Source organism: Nannospalax galili, unplaced genomic scaffold, assembly GCF_000622305.1.
Source record: "Nannospalax galili isolate Female #2095 unplaced genomic scaffold, S.galili_v1.0 scaffold56, whole genome shotgun sequence".
NCBI lineage: Eukaryota > Metazoa > Chordata > Mammalia > Rodentia > Spalacidae > Nannospalax > Nannospalax galili.
Window position 1 is genome coordinate 3,423,037 of NW_008340065.1, and position 17,541 is coordinate 3,440,577.

At 47.3% G+C, this 17,541-nt stretch overlaps 1 protein-coding gene and 2 non-coding genes across 3 annotated transcripts in view; 1 reads left to right on the top strand and 2 right to left on the bottom strand.

The window, feature by feature from the left end:
- Window positions 1–3,038: 3,038 nt before the first annotated feature.
- The window catches only part of Vac14 (VAC14 component of PIKFYVE complex), a 114,216-nt gene continuing 99,713 nt past the window's right edge, over window positions 3,039–17,541 (top strand). The window contains exons 1-4 of the mRNA XM_008834971.3: window positions 3,039–3,400; window positions 15,779–15,929; window positions 16,228–16,395; window positions 17,289–17,351. Coding sequence (XP_008833193.1) covers window positions 3,297–3,400; window positions 15,779–15,929; window positions 16,228–16,395; window positions 17,289–17,351 — 486 coding nt within the window. The 5' untranslated portion in view covers window positions 3,039–3,296. The remainder of the gene's footprint in view (window positions 3,401–15,778; window positions 15,930–16,227; window positions 16,396–17,288; window positions 17,352–17,541) is intronic.
- Window positions 14,028–14,098, bottom strand: Trnag-gcc. The gene has a single exon. It is a non-coding gene; the product is annotated as a tRNA-Gly (tRNA).
- On the bottom strand, window positions 14,704–14,774 carry Trnag-gcc. The gene has a single exon. It is a non-coding gene; the product is annotated as a tRNA-Gly (tRNA).

The following is a 17,541-nucleotide window of genomic DNA, read 5'->3' on the forward strand; positions in this document are numbered from 1 at the left end:
TCTCTTCACTCTTTTGATTGTTTCTTTTGCTGTATGGAAGCTTTTTAGTTTAATGAGGTCCCACTTAATGATTGCTGACCTTAATCCCTGAGCAACTTCTGATTTAGAAAATCCTTTCCTATACCTATATCTTGTAAGTTACTGCCAATATTTTCTTCCAATAGTTTCAGGGTTTCCAGTTTCACATTGAGGTCTTTGATCCATTTGAATTTGACTTTTGTGCAAGGCGAAAGATAAGGATCTAGTTTCATTCTTCTACAGGTGGAGATCCAGTTTTGCCAGCACCATTTGTTGAAGATGCTGTCTTTCCTCCATTGTGTGTTCTTGGCACCTTGTCAAATATCAGGTGGCTGAAAATGCACGTACTCAGGTTTGGATCCTCAGTGATGTTCCATTGATCTATGTGTCTGTTTTTGTGCCAGTACCATGCTGTTTTTATGACTATGGCTCTGTAGTATATTTTTGAGATCTGGTATAGTAATCCCCCCGGTGTTGCTCTTTGTGCTCAGGGTTGCTTTGGCTATCTGGGGTCTTTTGTGCCTCCATATGAATTTAAGAGATGGATTTTTCTAATTTTGTGAAGTATGTCATGGGAATTTTGATTGGGATTTCATTGCATCTATATATTGCTTTTGATAGGATGGTCATTTTCACAATATTAATTCTTCTAATCCATAAGCATGGGAGGTCCTTTCATCTCCTGGTGCCTTCCTCAATCTCCTTCTTTAACAATTTAAAATTTTCATTGTAGAGATCTTTGGTGTCTTTGGTCAGATTTATTCCAAGATATTTTTTTTTTTGCAGCACTTGTGAATGGGAGCTGTTAACTGTATCTTTTACCACACTGTGACCATCTTTTTTCTCCTGATTTAACCACATAAATGCAATTTCTATTCTACCATTTACTGTGACTCTCAAAGACTCCAAAGTAGCTGCTTTCCAGTGGATCCATCTAGATGCCTATCTGCCCTCAGAAGATTTGGAATTTCTGTGTATAACCCAGCCCTTCTACATATCGGAGCACAGGAAACACTCCAACTTCCATGTGGTGGGATGACAGTAGACTACCGCTTTACATTTTTTGATCTATTTATTTTATGTGTATGAATGTTTTGCCTGCATGTATGTAAGTGTACCACATGCATACGGTGCCCATGGAGGTCAGTAGAGAGTATCAGATACCCTGGATCTAGAGTTAAGGATGGTGGTTAGCCACCGTGTGGGTCCTGGGAACCAAACCCACTTCAAGAGCAGCCAGTGGTCTTAACAACTGAGCCATCTCTCTGGCATACCACTTTTAAATGGCAAGATATTTTACTGTAGCTTAGGAAAATAACTATGCAAACCTATTGTTTTAGGACACAAGCAAGGCTGAGATCGAAACTTAAGATTTATTTTTTAAATGAATAGATTTGAGGGTCTAGGGAGTTGGCTCAGCCAGTAGGAGGCCAGGTACATGAGCCTGAAGACCTGACTTTGGATCCTCATCATATGCTTAAAAGCTGAGTGAGGCAGCTCTGGGTCTGTAACTCCAGTTCTAGGAGGTGTGGGGATGGATTCAGTGGGGCCTTGGCCTGCTTGCTTAGCCAAATGGATGAGTTCCAGGTTCAGTGAAAGATCTAGTGTCAAAAAATAAGTATGGAGGCCAGGTGTGATGGTGCACGCCTTTAATCCCCGCACTCAGAAGGCAGAAGCAGGCAGATCTGTGAGATGGAGGCCAGCCTGGTTCCAAGCCAACTGGGGCTACAGGGAGACTCTGTCTCAAAAGATCAAATAATAACAGTAAGTTTGGGGCTAGGGATGGAGCTCAATTGGTAGAATGCTAGTCTAGTATGCACAAAGCCCTGGGTTAGATTCCCAGCACCACATAAACTCAGGGTGGTAGCACACACCTGTAATCCCAGCATAAGGAGGCAGAGGCAGAAGGATATAAGCTTTTAGTCATCCTCAGCTACACAGAGTTCTAGACAAGCCACAGCTACATGAGATCATGTCTCAAAAACAAAAAGTCAGAAAGAATGAAAAAATAAGTAAAGAATTAAGGAAGAGGACATGGCCTCCAAACACTCACACACATGCATCCACACACACATTTGCACACACATACACCACACACACACGAATAAGTTTGAGAAACAAAAATAATACAAGCTACAGATGTAGCTCAGTTGGTAGAATGCATCCTAGTGATTCCAACATTCAGCAGACAGAGGCAGGAAAACAGGGGTTCAAGGCTATCCTTAGCTACACAGGGAGTTCCAGGCCAGCCTGGATGCATGAAAACCTGTCTTCAATCACAAAGACCCACGTGGTGGAAGGAGAGATCTGACTCCTGCAAGTTGTCCTCTGACCTCTACACACGCATCTCGGTGCATGCATAACACACGTAGATGATGATGATAGATGATAGATAGATGATAGATGACATATGATGAAGATAGATGATAGGTAGATAGATAGATGATAGATAGATAGATAGATAGATAGATAGATAGATAGATAGATAGATATAGATGCTAGGTAGATAGATGGGTGGATGATGATAGGTAGATAGATGATGGATGACAGATAGATGACGGAGGATGGATGGATAGATAGATGATAGATAGATAGATAGATAGATAGATAGATAGATAGATAGATAGATATAGGGATGTAAAATAATGCTAATGGCTAGGATATGGTGAAAGACGGCGGGAAATGTTGGCATAAGCAAAATTGACTAGGAACTAATGCATTAGGCATAAATTAAACTGAGTTAGGCTCCAAGTCCCTCTGATCAGTGTTTCCAGAAATCCTACCGCCGCCAAAAATCCTACCGCCGCCAAAAATCCTACCGCCGCCAAGCCTGCAACGCGCGGGTAGCAGCTCGCACTCCCCACACCACCTGCCCAGAAGCCACAGAGAGTGCCAGGCCGCCGAGCGGTGGGAGGAGAGGGGACAGAGCCCGGAGGAGTGTGGCCAATCCGCCGCGGCCTGCGCCTGGGGGCGGGGCCTCCGAGGGGCGGGCCCTCACGGTAGAAGGCGGAAGTGGCTAACGAGTCATGTGACCCGAGTAACATGGCCGCCGCCCACTGAGCGTGGCCGGTGCCTAGCGGGTGCAGGTCTCGTGAGCGGCGGCGTGGCTGGGGTCGCGCGTGGGAGAGCGGGGTCCGGGCCCGGGTTCCGTGGGCGGCGTGGCCCATGAGCGGGCGCCGGGGTCCGCGCCGAGCCCACACTCCCCTGGCCCTGGCGCGGCCCGGGCTGCGGCGGGCTGAGGAGTCTCGAGGCTCCCGGGCGCACCCCGAGCTGCGACGATGAACCCCGAGAAGGACTTCGCGCCGCTCACGCCCAACATCGTGCGGGCCCTCAATGACAAACTCTACGAAAAACGGAAGGTGGCAGCGCTGGAAATCGAGAAGTAAGAGCGGCTGGGACCCCACCCGGGCTGGGCAACCCCACCCGGCTGCTCTGTTCCCCTGGGGGTGCTCCTCCTGGTCCCCCAAATAGCTGCAGTGAGAATGAAGTGACATAACGTTTTGTAGTACCCAGTACAGTGCCTGACACCTAGGGAGCCTTCAGTGTGGTCTCCATCAAAGCCAGCAGATCAGAAAGTGGCCTCTGTGAGATGTTGACCCGCCTGCCCTTTTCCACCTTCTGGAAAGACTATTAAGTGGTCAGGTGGAGAAATCAGCTCAAAACGTGTTCTTAATGCTCAGAGGATTGTCATGTTTTCTCTTCAGCCGTGTCACCCTTCCCTGAAAGGTGAAATTAGGAATAATTCACCTTTCTTTTGCAGTGTTATACCTGTGTGTTACGATGTCCTGACGTTTCACTTTGTTTCCCAGTGTTCAAAATAGGGGATGGTTAAGTGGATTGTCTAGTTGATTGTATGTGGGAATGAAGGTTTTGGTTTTTTTTTCCCCCAGCCCAGTCTTAGTGACAAAGTCAAGTGGCTGGGTGGTTTCAGAATAGGGGAAAGAAGCAGTCTGTGAAACTAGAACATTAGACTCTGGAAATTAGAATGCCCTACATGGTAACCACTGATCATCTGTATTTACATTTGAATTAGCCAGAGTGGTGGCACAGGCGTCAAGCACTTGGGAGACTGAGGCAGGAATATTGCAAGTTTGAGGATAGTCTGGGCCACCTAACTAGACCCTGTCTCAACTACCCCGTATTCCAGGTGTTTAGTAACCAACCACACATGGTTGTTGACTGCACAGTGCAGACTAGAAAGTGCTTCTGCTGTTGCGCAATGCTCTGTTGGACAGCCCTAAACTGTTCCCTGGAATGGTGCTCATTCTTTGACCTGGGATAGATTCTGTAACCCAGGGTTTCTTAACCTGAGCGCTGCTGACATTTGGGGATGCATATTTTTGGCTGTAGTGGACAGTTCTGTGCCTTGTAGGATTTTTAGCAGCACCTCTGCCCTCTACCCACTAGATGCCAGCAGCACTCCATCAGTTGTGACAGCCCAAACTGTCTTTAGACATTGCCAAATGTTCCTTGAAGGTACAAAATTGCCCCAGTCGGGAACAACTGTCTTTCTGCTAAACTAAAGACTTTAGACTGATAAGAAGACCCCCTGTTCAGCTGTAATATTCAGCTGTTTCTCTCCTGATCCACCACTTTCTTGTCCAGTCTCTTTTTGTACAGCTTTCTATTTATATCCTTGCTTTCTGGTGCTAGCAAGTCCTAAGAGAGTTGCGTGCTGGATAGAGACCCAAAGGTGATGTATGCGCAGGGTTGCATGTCAGTGGGTTCTGTTGGCTTGTGAAGGTGCACTGTATATTCATCAGCTTTACATTACAGTATTTTAATTGAAAAAACTTCTAAAGGGAGAAAATTCATTTTGCATTACAGTTTGGAGGTTTGAGTCTGTGGTTAGTGGGTCCTGTTGCTGTGGGGCCTGTGGTGAAGCAGTAGCACCTTGTGGTAGGGTGCATGTGGTGGAGCATGGTCAACTCACCTTGTATCAACATCTAGAAAGAGGAAGAAGGGCTAGGGTCCTACTGTCCCCTTTAGGGCATACCCCCAATGGCTGAAGAGCTACCAATAGGTTCACCTCTTAAAGTCTATTAGCTCCCAGTACTGCCAGACTGGGGTCCATGCTTTGAACACACCAGCCATTGAGAAACAATTAAGAGCCAGACAATTCCACACTGGCACCAGCTTTGTCCACCCACTCACCTTCATAGAAGCATCTGCTTTTATCCTGACTTGAACAGAGGTGTTGAGCTCAATGTTGCTGCTTCCAGCACAGCCTAAGTGCGTGCCCTCCGCAGGTGGTTCTGTGAGGGCTTTGTCCTTAATGGGGTTCTTTTGTATTAGACATAGCCCTTGTAAAATTCTGTGAAACTCACTAGGGCCTTAACTGGACTGTGAACTCCTTAAAAGACACTTTTGTCTATGCTCTGCACTTTACAATACCTGGTGGCACTTGATACAATGAATGAATAGCCATACCCTTTTAGTAGGAAAGTAACATTGTAGCCTAAGGACCTTCCTGCTCAAAAGTGGCCTGCAGACAGCCACTGGAAATGCTCCAGCTTCACCCTATAGAATTACAGTCCGCACTTGAACAAGGTCCCTGCATTATTATTGCATGTATTTAAAGTGTGACAACACTGACTTCGAAGATCATCTGTTCTGCATATCGAATATCTATCTTTGTATATATTCCTCATGTGACCTGGTCAAACTGTCCTCAACCAAACAACCTACTAATGAGTCCCTGCAGACACCCCGTAAAAGAAAAGTCAGAGCATTGGCAGTCGCCTGCAGCGCATAGACAGGTCAGCTCACATGCTTCAGAAATAAATGTGCTTACCCTGTTCTTATGTGAGTGGCCCCTCTAAGGCACCCTGTTTCTTTTTTTTTTTTTTTTTTTGCCACCCTGTTTCTTAAGAGGCCACATGGCATAGTGGTTAAGAGCATTAGAGCCCCAGTCACTGGGATTCAAACTCCTATTCACTTGTTGAGTGAGCCTGAGCAATCTAATTAATCTCCATGGCTTCAGCTGGAAAATAATAATAGTATTTGTAGAGGTATTTGATTATGAAGCTAATGTTGTAAAAGTGCTTGATGTAGGGGCTGGAGAGATGGCTCAGCACTTAAGAACACTGGTTGTTCTTGCAGACCTGGGTTCGAATCCCAGCACCCACATGACAACTAACAACTGTCTGTAACTCCAGTCCCAGAGGATCCGACAGCCTCTTCTGACCTCTGAGGGCATTGCACAACATGAGTGCACTTACCTACAGGCAGGCAATACACGCATACACATAAAAAATAAAAATAATAATTTTTTTTGTTTTTTTTTTTAATGCTTAGTGTAGTACTGGACACACTATAACTGTGACATAATAAACAGAACTGTTACATAATTGCTTGTAACTGTTTTATATCAGTACTGCACTTTTTGGTTGTCAGGCGAATGGCCTCCTAAAAAATATATTAATCCCTAGAGTCTGTGAATGTGTGATTTAAGGTGGAGGGTATCAGCTGAGGAGATGGCTCGGTGGGTAAAGCGCTTGCTGTACAAGCATGAGGACCTGAGTTTGGATACCTAACACCTATGTAAAAACTGGACTTGGCAGCATGTGCCTATAACTCCAGCACCTGGGCTTACTGGCCAGCCAGTCTAACCAGAACAGTGAGTTCTAGGTTCAATTAAAGACCCAAGTTCTTGGGAGCTAGAGAGATGGCTTAATGTTTAAGAGCAGGCATTGCTCTTCAAGATGACTCAAGTTTGGCTTCTAGCATATCAGGTGACTTACGACTGCCTGTAACTCTAGCTCCAGGGGATCTAAAACCTCTGACTTCTGTGCCTGCACATGTCCACACACAAATACATATAATTTAAAATAAAATAAATCTTTTAATATTAGTGATTAAAATAATATGATAGAGGTAGATACACCCAGTGTTCGCCTCTGACCTCCACATGCACACATGGGTGAGCACACCTGCACAGACACTTTGGGGGGCAGGGGGAGATAACATGCAAACCAAAGTTGCTAATCAGATGACCCTAAAATAGGGAGAGTGTCCTAGGTTTCCCAGACCTTGTAGCCCCAAGCATCCTTCAGTGTAGAAGACAGACAGAAGCAAGAAGAATGTCAGAGTGGTGCAAGAGGTTCAAGCAGCCCCCACTAGCTTTGAAGATCTAAGGGACAACTAGCCAGAGAATGTGGACAGCCTCTAGAAGCTGGCAAGAAAGTGGGTTCTTCTCTAAAGCCCTCAGAGTATAAAGCAACCTTGCCCACGCCTTGATTGGCTCAGCAAAACCCATAATAAGTTTGTGTCCTGGCCATTAACTTTGTAGTAATGTGTAACCATAGCCAGTGGGAAATGGTATAACTCTGGGAGATGCCTGTGAGCTACATCAGTACTTATCTAGAAAACTGGTTCAGCTCGATTATCATTGCTCTACATCTGTCACCCTTTGGCAAGCTCGGGACCCCTCCCTCACATCATGCCACTTCTTGGTTAGAAGCTGAAGGCCTAACTGCCCACCGGGTTTGCCCCTGGCTTTCCCAGGCCAAGTAGGAAGCTCACAGCCTCATGGACAGCCTGAGCCCAGCGGTCATGTTGAAGTGTAATTAGGGATCCCTTTAAGGTACAGCTGCAGAGACTAAAATTGAACTCACAGAGGCAGAACAGGAGACTGGTTTGTGGTTTACAAGGAGGCAGAGGTCTCAGCCTTCCTTGGTACACACTTTGGACAGAACTCCCCTCTTGGGTAGAGCATCAAATGAAGGCAAATAATATAAGCTAAGAGGTGTTAAGTGTGCCTTGAACTTTCCTCAAAAGCCCCTGCTAAGTGCACAGATGTGGTTATATTAATGTGCCCCTGCTATAACAGAATACCGCATGCTGGGGGCTTCAGCAATAGCAGTTTATTTCTCACAGTTCTAGAGGCTGGGAAATCCAAGATCAAGGTCCTGGCAAGTTTCATTCTGATGCATTTCACCTCATGCCTGCTATGTCATATGTGTACTCAACTACTTCCTCCTCCTGTTCCTCCTTCTCGTCCAGTGTGAGGAGGAAGGCTTGCTCTGAACACTAATCCTGGGGATCAGAAGCTGCACTCTTAGGAACTCATTCACCCTTGATTGCTTCTTTTTAGGCCTTCTCTCCAGTTATAGTCACTTTGGGGGTTAAAATCTCAGCATGTGAAGTTGGGGGGTAAAGAGACAGTTGAGTTGCTGTGGTCATCAATGCTCAGAGTAAAACCTGGGATCACATATGTGTGAAGTGTGTCTGCCCTACTTGGGATAGAAGGGAGGAACAGAGGGTCATAGAGTGTCCCTCTTCTCTGTTTGGCCATTGTACACCCCCCATCACTTACTATGAACTAGGTCGTGCTACCCCATTTCACATAAGAAAAAACAGAGGTTCCTTGTTAAATTATCTTTCCAAGGTTTCTCAGCTAGAGCCTGGTTGAAAAATCCAGGTTCGTCTGTCTCAGAAGGTTTTCCCCACAAGCCAGGCATGATAGTGAGACTCTCTGCAAACACATAACCTCAGTACTGTGAGCGGTTCCCCACCCAAAGGGAGATGTGTATCATTTCAGGCTTGGACATTCTCTGGTGGCTTTAGCTGCTCCTTTCAGTTCTCCAGAGCCTGTTTGCTCAGATGTTCCTGAGAGAAGTTAAGATGTTTTATAGTCATGGCAGTTGCCTTGGATGCCTCAAGTACAAGGAATGGTATGCTTGGGCTCTACTGTGCTAGTGTGTTGTGACCAGCGTCTTGATGGCAAATGTTGGGAGCCTTTGGAGCTCAAATCTAAACTCCCTCCACTACCTTAGCCAACCTGACACCACAAAGCCAAAAGACTAAAGCATTCATGTTACGATTTTGAAATGGCAATTTTGGGCTTTTGTTGTTTGGGGTTTGTTTGTTTCAGGGGCTGTGAGACAGATTTGCAGCCCAGGCTGGCCTTGTGCTCTGTGGGGTAGCTAAGGATGACTTTGAACTTCTGTCTTTCCCTCCTAAGTGCTGGTGTTACAGGCATGTATCACCATGCCTGATTTATGCAGTGCTGGGAATAGAACCCAGGGCTTTCTTTATTCATGCTAGGCAAGCACTCTACCAGCTGATATACATCCCCATCCCCTGTTTGTTTTTGTTGTTGTTGTTGTTTTTAAATATTTTATTTATTATTTTTATTTTATGTGTATGTATGCATCGCCTGCCTGTGTAAGTGCACCCATGTCATGCAGTGCCCGCGGAGGTCGGAAGAGGCTCTCGGATCCCCTGGGACTGGAGCTACGGACAGTTGTTAGCTGCCATGTGGGTGCTGGGATTCAAACCCGGGTCTTCTGCAAGAACAACCAGTGTTCTTAACCACTGAGTCATCTCTCCAGCCCCATCGCCTGTTTGTTTTTTAAGACAGGGTCTCCTGGATTGCAAGTTTGCCTCAAATTTGCTTTGTAACTGAGGATGACCTTGAACTCCTGCCTCCATCTCTAGAATTCCGAGATTACAGGCTTATGCCACTACAACTGGTTTTATGTGTTGTTGAGGATCCAAACCAGGGCCTCATACATGCTAAGCAAGCACTCTGTTAATTACACTATATCCCCAGACCAGTTTGGGTTTTGTGACCTCTGGATTTCAGAGGACACAGTGATTGATAAGTATTAATGAAAAGATTGGTAAGGCCCTCATCTCCTCTCTCAGAGAGCCACATGTGGGCGAGAGATGTCAGTAGGCACTGTGGTTAGGAAGTGGGCATGCCAGGCTCTGTGGAGGTGGGGCCCACTCTGTCTTGCTCCTGGCTAGGAGGTACCTTCTTCATGACTGGGTCTCCAATGTTCCTGAACTTTGAGTTTCACCTCCAGCCATACAACTCTTAACACACACAATCTTATCTGCACTTTAAATTCCCAAAACCAATAAATGTAGGTGCTCTTTGAGAGCCCCAGGGAGGTTGGGGATCTGAACTCTCAAATGCTGCCTCCATTGTTGATGGGGTTAGAAGGGGTGGTCCCTAAGTTGCTTGAGGCAATTTGTGGAGTTTGTGCTAGAGCTTAGCCAGTTCTGCTGGTTATCACCAGCAAATTGCTAATCCAGGGTCAAGGGCTGGCAGTCTGGGCTGTGTCCTCCCTGCAGACTGTTTGGTTTGGCCTGGATCACAGAGCATTTTCAACTGTGAAATTTGGGCTTCTGTGGCGCTGTGGCTGGTGGTGCCACACTCCTGTTCAGCAGGTGCCAGGTCCTCACCCTTCCACTGGCAAGCTCACCAAGGCTTGTCATACCTTCCTGTCCATCCCCTGCGAAGATTGTATTTGTGATTTCTGGTTGAATGTGTTTGTGCCTCCCAAGAAATAGACCTTGCTTTTTTTTCTTAATGCACCTTGAAAACATTATGCTGAATGAAAGAACACCAGTCACAAAAGGCCCCACGGCCTATGATTCCATTTATTTGCAATGCCCAGAAGTGGATCTACAGAGAGCAGATTGTGATGCCAGGCATTGAGAGGAAAGGGCTTTTGGGAGAGGGACTGAGCTAAGGGGTCCAGAGTTTCTTTGGGACTGGTAAAAATGCGCTTAAAGTGACTATGGTACTTTTAAGCTGCACAGTTCTACATATACTGAAAACCACAGACTGTATAAAGGAGTGAATTTGTAGTTTCTGAATTGTATCTCTGGTTTTTAAAGTAAGGGTGCCATTGGTGTAGTGTGTCAGTTGAGGGGAGCATTTACCAAATGGCCACAGTTGCTGTCCCCTGAAATCAAAACCCTCATTTCTCCCTTGTCCATATCTGGTGAATGCTCAGTGTGTGTTTTTCATATATTTTTATTAACTTCTGAGAATTTTATACATGGGTTTAATGTATTTTGATCATACTAACTGCCCATTCCTCCCTTAACTCAGAATGTGTTTGTTAAGTCTCAGGCTTTGCCAGAAGGTCTTTGGCCTGTCCTTGGAGGCACATGTGCATGTCCATTCAGTTGTCTGGAGACATGTAAGCAAATGTAAACCAAATTACTCCAGTACTCAGTAAAACAGACAGAGGAGTTGTTTACCCAGATTCTCTTTGGGAACTTGCTGCATGGAAATGCCACCTGAATACATATGCCACAAAGAAAAGAAAGTATGTCACACAGAGAACCAGGACAGATTATTGGACTTTTGAGGGGAAAAAATAAAAGCCCCAAATCTCTGCTGAAAGTTTCATAACAAAGGAATAAATGTCAACTCTGGGGTTGTCTTTCTAGCCTCCTTGGAGCCTGAAGAGTGGGTGATGGGTCAGAACTTGTTGAATGAGCATAGTCTTATTGGGGGTATATAGATCACAGTTGGTCTCCCTGGTTCCCACTTGACTCTGGTACTTGAATATGTGCAGAGAAGAGCGTGTGATACACACAGTCCAATTTAACTCTCTAAAATTTAAAGTAAAGTCCTTGTGGTTAATGTAAATCTTGCCAAGCTGTGTGGCCAAGTATGTGTTCCTCAGCCTCAGTTTTCCCAACTGTAAACTGGATCTTATAGTACCCAGCTTGATGGCTGAGTTTTAAATTTAAATTAGATCATGTGTATATAGAAGCTAGTACATCACCTCATGGTAGAAGGCAGCTCTCTAGCTCTATTCCAGAGTATCTGGAGTGTGTGCCTTGTCGGTACTTGCTGTGTGTTTGAAGGAGTGCTTCGGGACTTTCTAAACACTGAGTAGTAGAAATGTATGGAGAAAGTCACATGTCACCTAAAGGCCTGAGTCTGCATGAGGGAATTGTCTCTGAGTGTGTTCACTTTGTAGCAGCAGTGAATTCAGAAGAGAGGAGGAAGAAACTGGCACAGTTGAAATAGACTTTGTTGATGTCGCAACCCTCTGTGACCCTGAGAAAGGAACTTGATTTCCCTGGGGTTGTTTAGATCTGGAAGATGAGCATACAAGCTACAGTAACTGGCCTCTGAAATCCCTAGTGTAGAGTTAGTGCTTCAGAAGGGGCCAACTTACCAATCTTCATGAATCTGACTGTCGCCATACTGTTACAGAGGCCAGGGGTTCCAGTGCAAGGCTATGGCTCTGTAGCACAGAGTGTGGCCCCAGGTTCTCTGTTGGCTGATGACAATTCAAATACATCCTACCATGCCTGTGACTCCTATCAGGGAGGGAGTAATTGGTATAGCAATCTCTTTAATGCCATGAGTTGAACCTGGTGCTGGCCCAGCTTGGGGCTTGTGGATGTTGAGGGACAGTATCTCTGCCATCCTGCCACACCTCCCACCGGTTGCAAATGGAGGCTCTGAGCAACCACTAGAGTCCACCTCACCGCTAGGGAACTGGCTCATTGAACCGGGTTTTCAGCACCATGGGGAAGCCAGGCAGCAGCAGTCTTCGCACAGAACAGTAAAGCCTGAGGCCTTTGTATCACTAAAGGACCCCAGGGATCCTGATCCGTGGAATTTCTGGGCCAGATATTAACTTCAAAATGAGTTTGGTCTCAGAACACCCCCATTGCCCCCGCCCTGCTCCCTCGCTGTAGATGAAAGCAGAAGCAACATGGTCTTTGAAGAGAGACTAGGCCCAGAGCTGGCTGCTGCTGCTGAACCTCACTTCCTCTGCTGCCATCGTAGCTGCTTTTCTTCTCTTGCTCTGTGAAGTGGGGAGACCAGGCCACTGACTGGCTGTGCGCACAGTGCCCCTCAGCGGGAGCACTTCAGGTCACATCCCAGTGTGTGTGTGTGTGTGCGCGCGTGTGTGTGTGTGTGTGTGTGTGTGTGTGTCAGCTATAGCTGTGGTGAGCTAGGCCATTCTCAGTGTGTGTTTAGGGATCACAGGAATGATGCCCTTTGCCCCTGCCAACTTGTGATAAGACTAGGGCCTCAGCACCATCAGGCTGGAGAGATCACCTGGCTCATTTACACTGCTTTGTATGTCAGCTAAAGGTGGGTTTGACTCATGGGGCAGGATTGGCCCCCAGGACAGCGCCAATGCTCTCTGGGCTGGTAGCATTCGTGGGAACATGCCAAAGGGAGCCATTGTTTATTTCACCAATGCTTGCTTACCTGAAGATAAAAGAAGATCCCACCTTTATTGTAAGGATGCCTGTGGCTGAGGGACTTGAACAGGCTCTGTAGAGGCCTAGGGTACCAGAACTGAGCCCTGATAGGCCTCCCAGCTGGAGTCCAGCAAAGGGAGAGATACTGCTGGGCTTGCAGAGGATGATGAACTATCCCCACTGCCCATCTTCTCCCTCAGAACAATGTTGCTCTTGAAAGCTGTCACTCTGACACCAGGGCCATGTTCCTTCTCTGCCAGTCAGTCTGGGAGCCTGTGCTGTCTTCAGAGCTCGCTTAGTGCCTTTCAGATACATAGTGCCAGCATGTAGGTTGCTCCTAAGATGTCATCCATCCTATGTTGGCCACTTTCCACAGTCCCTCATAGCCACCAGAGGGAGATGCCAGTTGCTTTGCCAAGCATTCAGGGTGTCATACTGCTGACTGGCAGCTATTTTTACAAACCTGTGACTTCTCCACTTTGGCCTTACTTCTGCCAAGCCACATGCCTGCCCCTCCTGCCTGTGAGCCAGAACAAATGAACATCTCCTCATGCCTCAGAACCCTCTCTGATGCTAACCCGTAAAAGGCCACATTCCTTCAGATGCCAAGGTCAGTGATTGCATCCATGTGAGACTCCCCAGCTGTTCTGTGAATGGCCCGGAGTCATCAGGAGCAGGAGAGGAGATAACCTGTGGTAGAGGCTAGCTTTCCTCATAGGACCTGGCTGGAGCCTGGAGGATATCCCCACACCCCACTGTTTCCTCACATTCCAGTTGCTGCTGTGACTTGTACCAGGCAGAAGCAGAGCCTGGCTTCCCCAGGGAGGGGGTCTGTCTGGGCAAGAATGTGGCTGTGGTATACCCCCACTTCCCTGGGTTCTGAATCTGGAATTTAGGAAACTGTTTTCCATTAAAGGCATTTAAAAATCAAGCTAGAAACAAGTCATTTGCAATTTTCTGAACCTATTTACAAATTGATTAGGCAGTATGAAGTTTCAGCTTTAGTCTCTTAGGTTTAAAAGGTTTGCTACTGCATTGGCCGGGAATCGAACCCGGGCCTCCCGCGTGGCAGGCAAGAATTCTACCACTGAACCACCAATGCCCCAGCTGTCAGCAGCTGTGTGGCACCTCCCTTTAACCCCATTCTTGGACCTCCTCATATATATGTTGAATCACAGACTGCATTTCTGATGCTGCCACATCAGCACAGCCCCTAGAAGAGAAAAAGAGAAAACCAGCTTGAGCAGGAGGGAATGAGTGTGTCTGTGTGTGTCTGTGAAATAGATTTGCCTTCAGGCAATGTATGAGACAGAGCTCAATTTCCTCAGTAAATAGCAGAAGTACAGGGAGACTGTGGGCGAGTCTCCCCTCTGCTGTGTGAGCTCTTCCAGTCTAACCCCAGTCTCCCCTCTGCTGCATGGCTCCTCCCACTTGGTGTTGAACTGTTCTGCTCTCAATTTTCACACTGCTTCCTGCTGGCACCTGGCCCAGGCTGAGGGCAGTATAGCGAGTCCCCTTTCAGGTGGAGGCTCCCGCAGCCAGTCATGATTTTTTGAAGACCCTGGTCACTCTCCATGGACTCTCTGAGTGGGAACAATATGGTCCCAGAGTCACAGATACCTTGGGCCTCTGTGATTGAGGAGTCTGGCTCCTCTGGCAGGATCTCAGTGTGAGGAAACTAGCCAAGAGTTAGCAAAAACAGAGCTTTGCATTGGCCGGGAATCGAACCCGGGCCTCCCGCGTGGCAGGCGAGAATTCTACCACTGAACCACCAATGCTTCAGCTGTCATCTGTGGTATCTGCAGGGCTCTTCCCACAGGGCTGTCTCTGAAACTCAGGAGCTCTGGTGAAGCACTGGTTCTCACTGGGCTGGTTTGTCCTGATGAAGACCAAACAGGTTTCTGTGCTTCTGTTCTTGCCACACCTTCTGGAGAGCTGCTACTTCTGGAGGTAGGGCCTAGGAACCAGCAACAGCTTCCGCCTGAAGGCTCTTGACTCATTCCTAGTCCGTAGACCTTGTAATCATGTCCTTTCCTTTTATACATGCTCCTGCCATTGCCTCAAGGTGATTCAGCCAAAGACAACCCTGAGCTCATGCAGGCACCATGTCCTCGAACCCTCTTAACTGTGAGCTAAATGAACCTCTTTTCTTCATGTGAACCTGCTTCTGGTATTTTGAAATTGACTAATACACTTGGCTTCCTTTACCTGGGAAGTGTCATGTTTATAAGATACTGATTCAGGTGGGACCGCGCTGTCAAGCTCTCCTGGACGTGCACAGACAGCCGATGGCATGTTCTGCTTCTGTGGTAGCACATACTCCACTTTGCTGCAACTTTTTGTTTGTACTTGGATTTTACCACTGGACTGGGGCCCAGTACAGCTAGCTGTGTGTCCCCATCTCAGATGCAGAGAACACCTCGGATGTATGATGCAAAGCTGAGCCAGTGTTCACTAAAGACGGTTGATGACGAAGAAGCATTGCACTTTTGATGGCTGATGATGCATGAATTTGCCTTCTCTCAGATTCCTAAGCATGAGATAGCCCCATTGTGCCTCGCTGCATTATTCACAAAGGGAAACTGAGATCCCAAGTAGGAAGACAACCGTGACCCACCCTGCATCTCCCAGCCAGCAACAGAACTGAGAGGGCCTGTCCTCTGAGGCTGACCCCCAGTTCCTCTTTCTGAACAGCTCATCGTTCATCCATGCCTGGAACCAGTACTAAGGAGAGGTAGCCTGGTTCCACCTATCTCACAGCTGCTCTCTCCTCTCTCTCCAGGCTGGTGCGGGACTTCGTGGCCCAGAACAACACCATGCAAATCAAGCATGTGATCCAGACCCTGTCTCAGGAGTTTGCCTTGTCCCAGCACCCCCACAGCCGGAAAGGGGGTCTCATCGGCCTGGCTGCCTGTTCCATCGCCCTGGGCAAGGTGGGCCTTCTCCTTAGGGACAGCACACCAGGTCTTGTCTGTCCAGATACCTTCCCACTTGGGCCCTAGCAGAGACTTGCAGACCTATATTGTATCTCCACCTTGCACACTTAAGACTAGCAAGCCTGGCTTTCTGGCCTTGCAGCCATGTCCCCAAGTATGGGCCATTCTGGGAGGCTGACTTGGGGTGTCACACAGATGCCTGAACATCTCTGAGGCACCAAGGCTGTGAGCTGCCACTGCAGGCTACAGAGCTAGGGCCCGGCCTGTTCTGAGCTGTGTCCCCTGCCCCTCACAGGACTCAGGGCTGTACCTGAAGGAGCTGATCGAGCCAGTGCTGACCTGCTTCAATGATGCAGACAGCAGGCTGCGCTACTACGCCTGCGAAGCCCTCTACAACATCGTCAAGGTGGCCCGGGGTGCTGTATTGCCACACTTCAACGTACTCTTTGATGGCCTGAGTAAGGTACTTCTTTCTCAGTGAGCTAAGTACAGCCCACCCACCTAACTTGACCTTCTAGGACCCTGGGTGCTTGAGGCACTCTTCCCAGATGCAAGCAGGGCAGATATGCTTGTGACTGCAAGGGGCACCAGTCTGAACCTAATTTTTAATAGGTTTTTATCTGTATATTTTTTATTTCTCTATCCATTTTATTGCATTTTATGAAACTATCAGCCTACTGTACACATTGGAAGGAAGAGCTGATAGTTTGAGACGTCCTAACCTCCCAGGCAAAGGTGATAATGGCTCCAGAGTACAGGCTGTACCCCTGTGAGGAGAGTGGTGATGACTCTCACAGTTGCTCTAAAGAAAGCTCCAGGATAGGCCTTTAGACTCCCCAGTGTTCTCCTTGGGGCCTCAGCATGATGAGTTGCCCTTCTCTCATCCTGAGGGAGTGGCTTGGTGGACTTGCAATCTCTTCAGCCTCGGGGGTTTGATTCTCTCACCCTAATGGGCTTGCTCTCACTCTCATCCTGGGGGAGTTGCCCTCCCCAGTTGCACAGAGTGAGCCAGGAAATCTGCTGCCCCTGCAGAGTGAATATCATGGGCATTTCTAAATACCAACCTCACAGCTCCCCCTCCCGCCCCTCCATGAGCCCAGGGCCTCTTAAAGATGGAAAAGCCCCCGGAATAGCTGCTGGAAACAATTGCTTGACCTAGTCACAGCAAGGTCTGGGAACCCCTGCAGGGTTGGGGGGTGATATCCCTGAATAGAATGGAAATTCCAGTGGTTCCAAGTCACACTGGGAAAGGCACCCCTTAGTGTTCTCAGCTGTACCCTGGCCTTGGCTGTGGGTTTGCAATGGGTATGTTTCTGACCATTGCCTCTCTTTCTCTCCTGTTTCTGTGCCTCATAGTTGGCTGCTGACCCAGACCCCAATGTGAAAAGTGGATCTGAGCTCCTAGACCGCCTTTTAAAGGTATTTCTACTTTGTCTCCTCTTTTATTTTTAGAATCTAGTCCTTTTGTCTGTGTAGAGTAGAAAGTCTGGCATTGAAGATGTTTTTCCTCATTTAAAATGTTCATATGTGTATATATATGTATACATACTATATATATATATATATATATATATATATATATATATGGTAACACCTACTACTTAGTGTA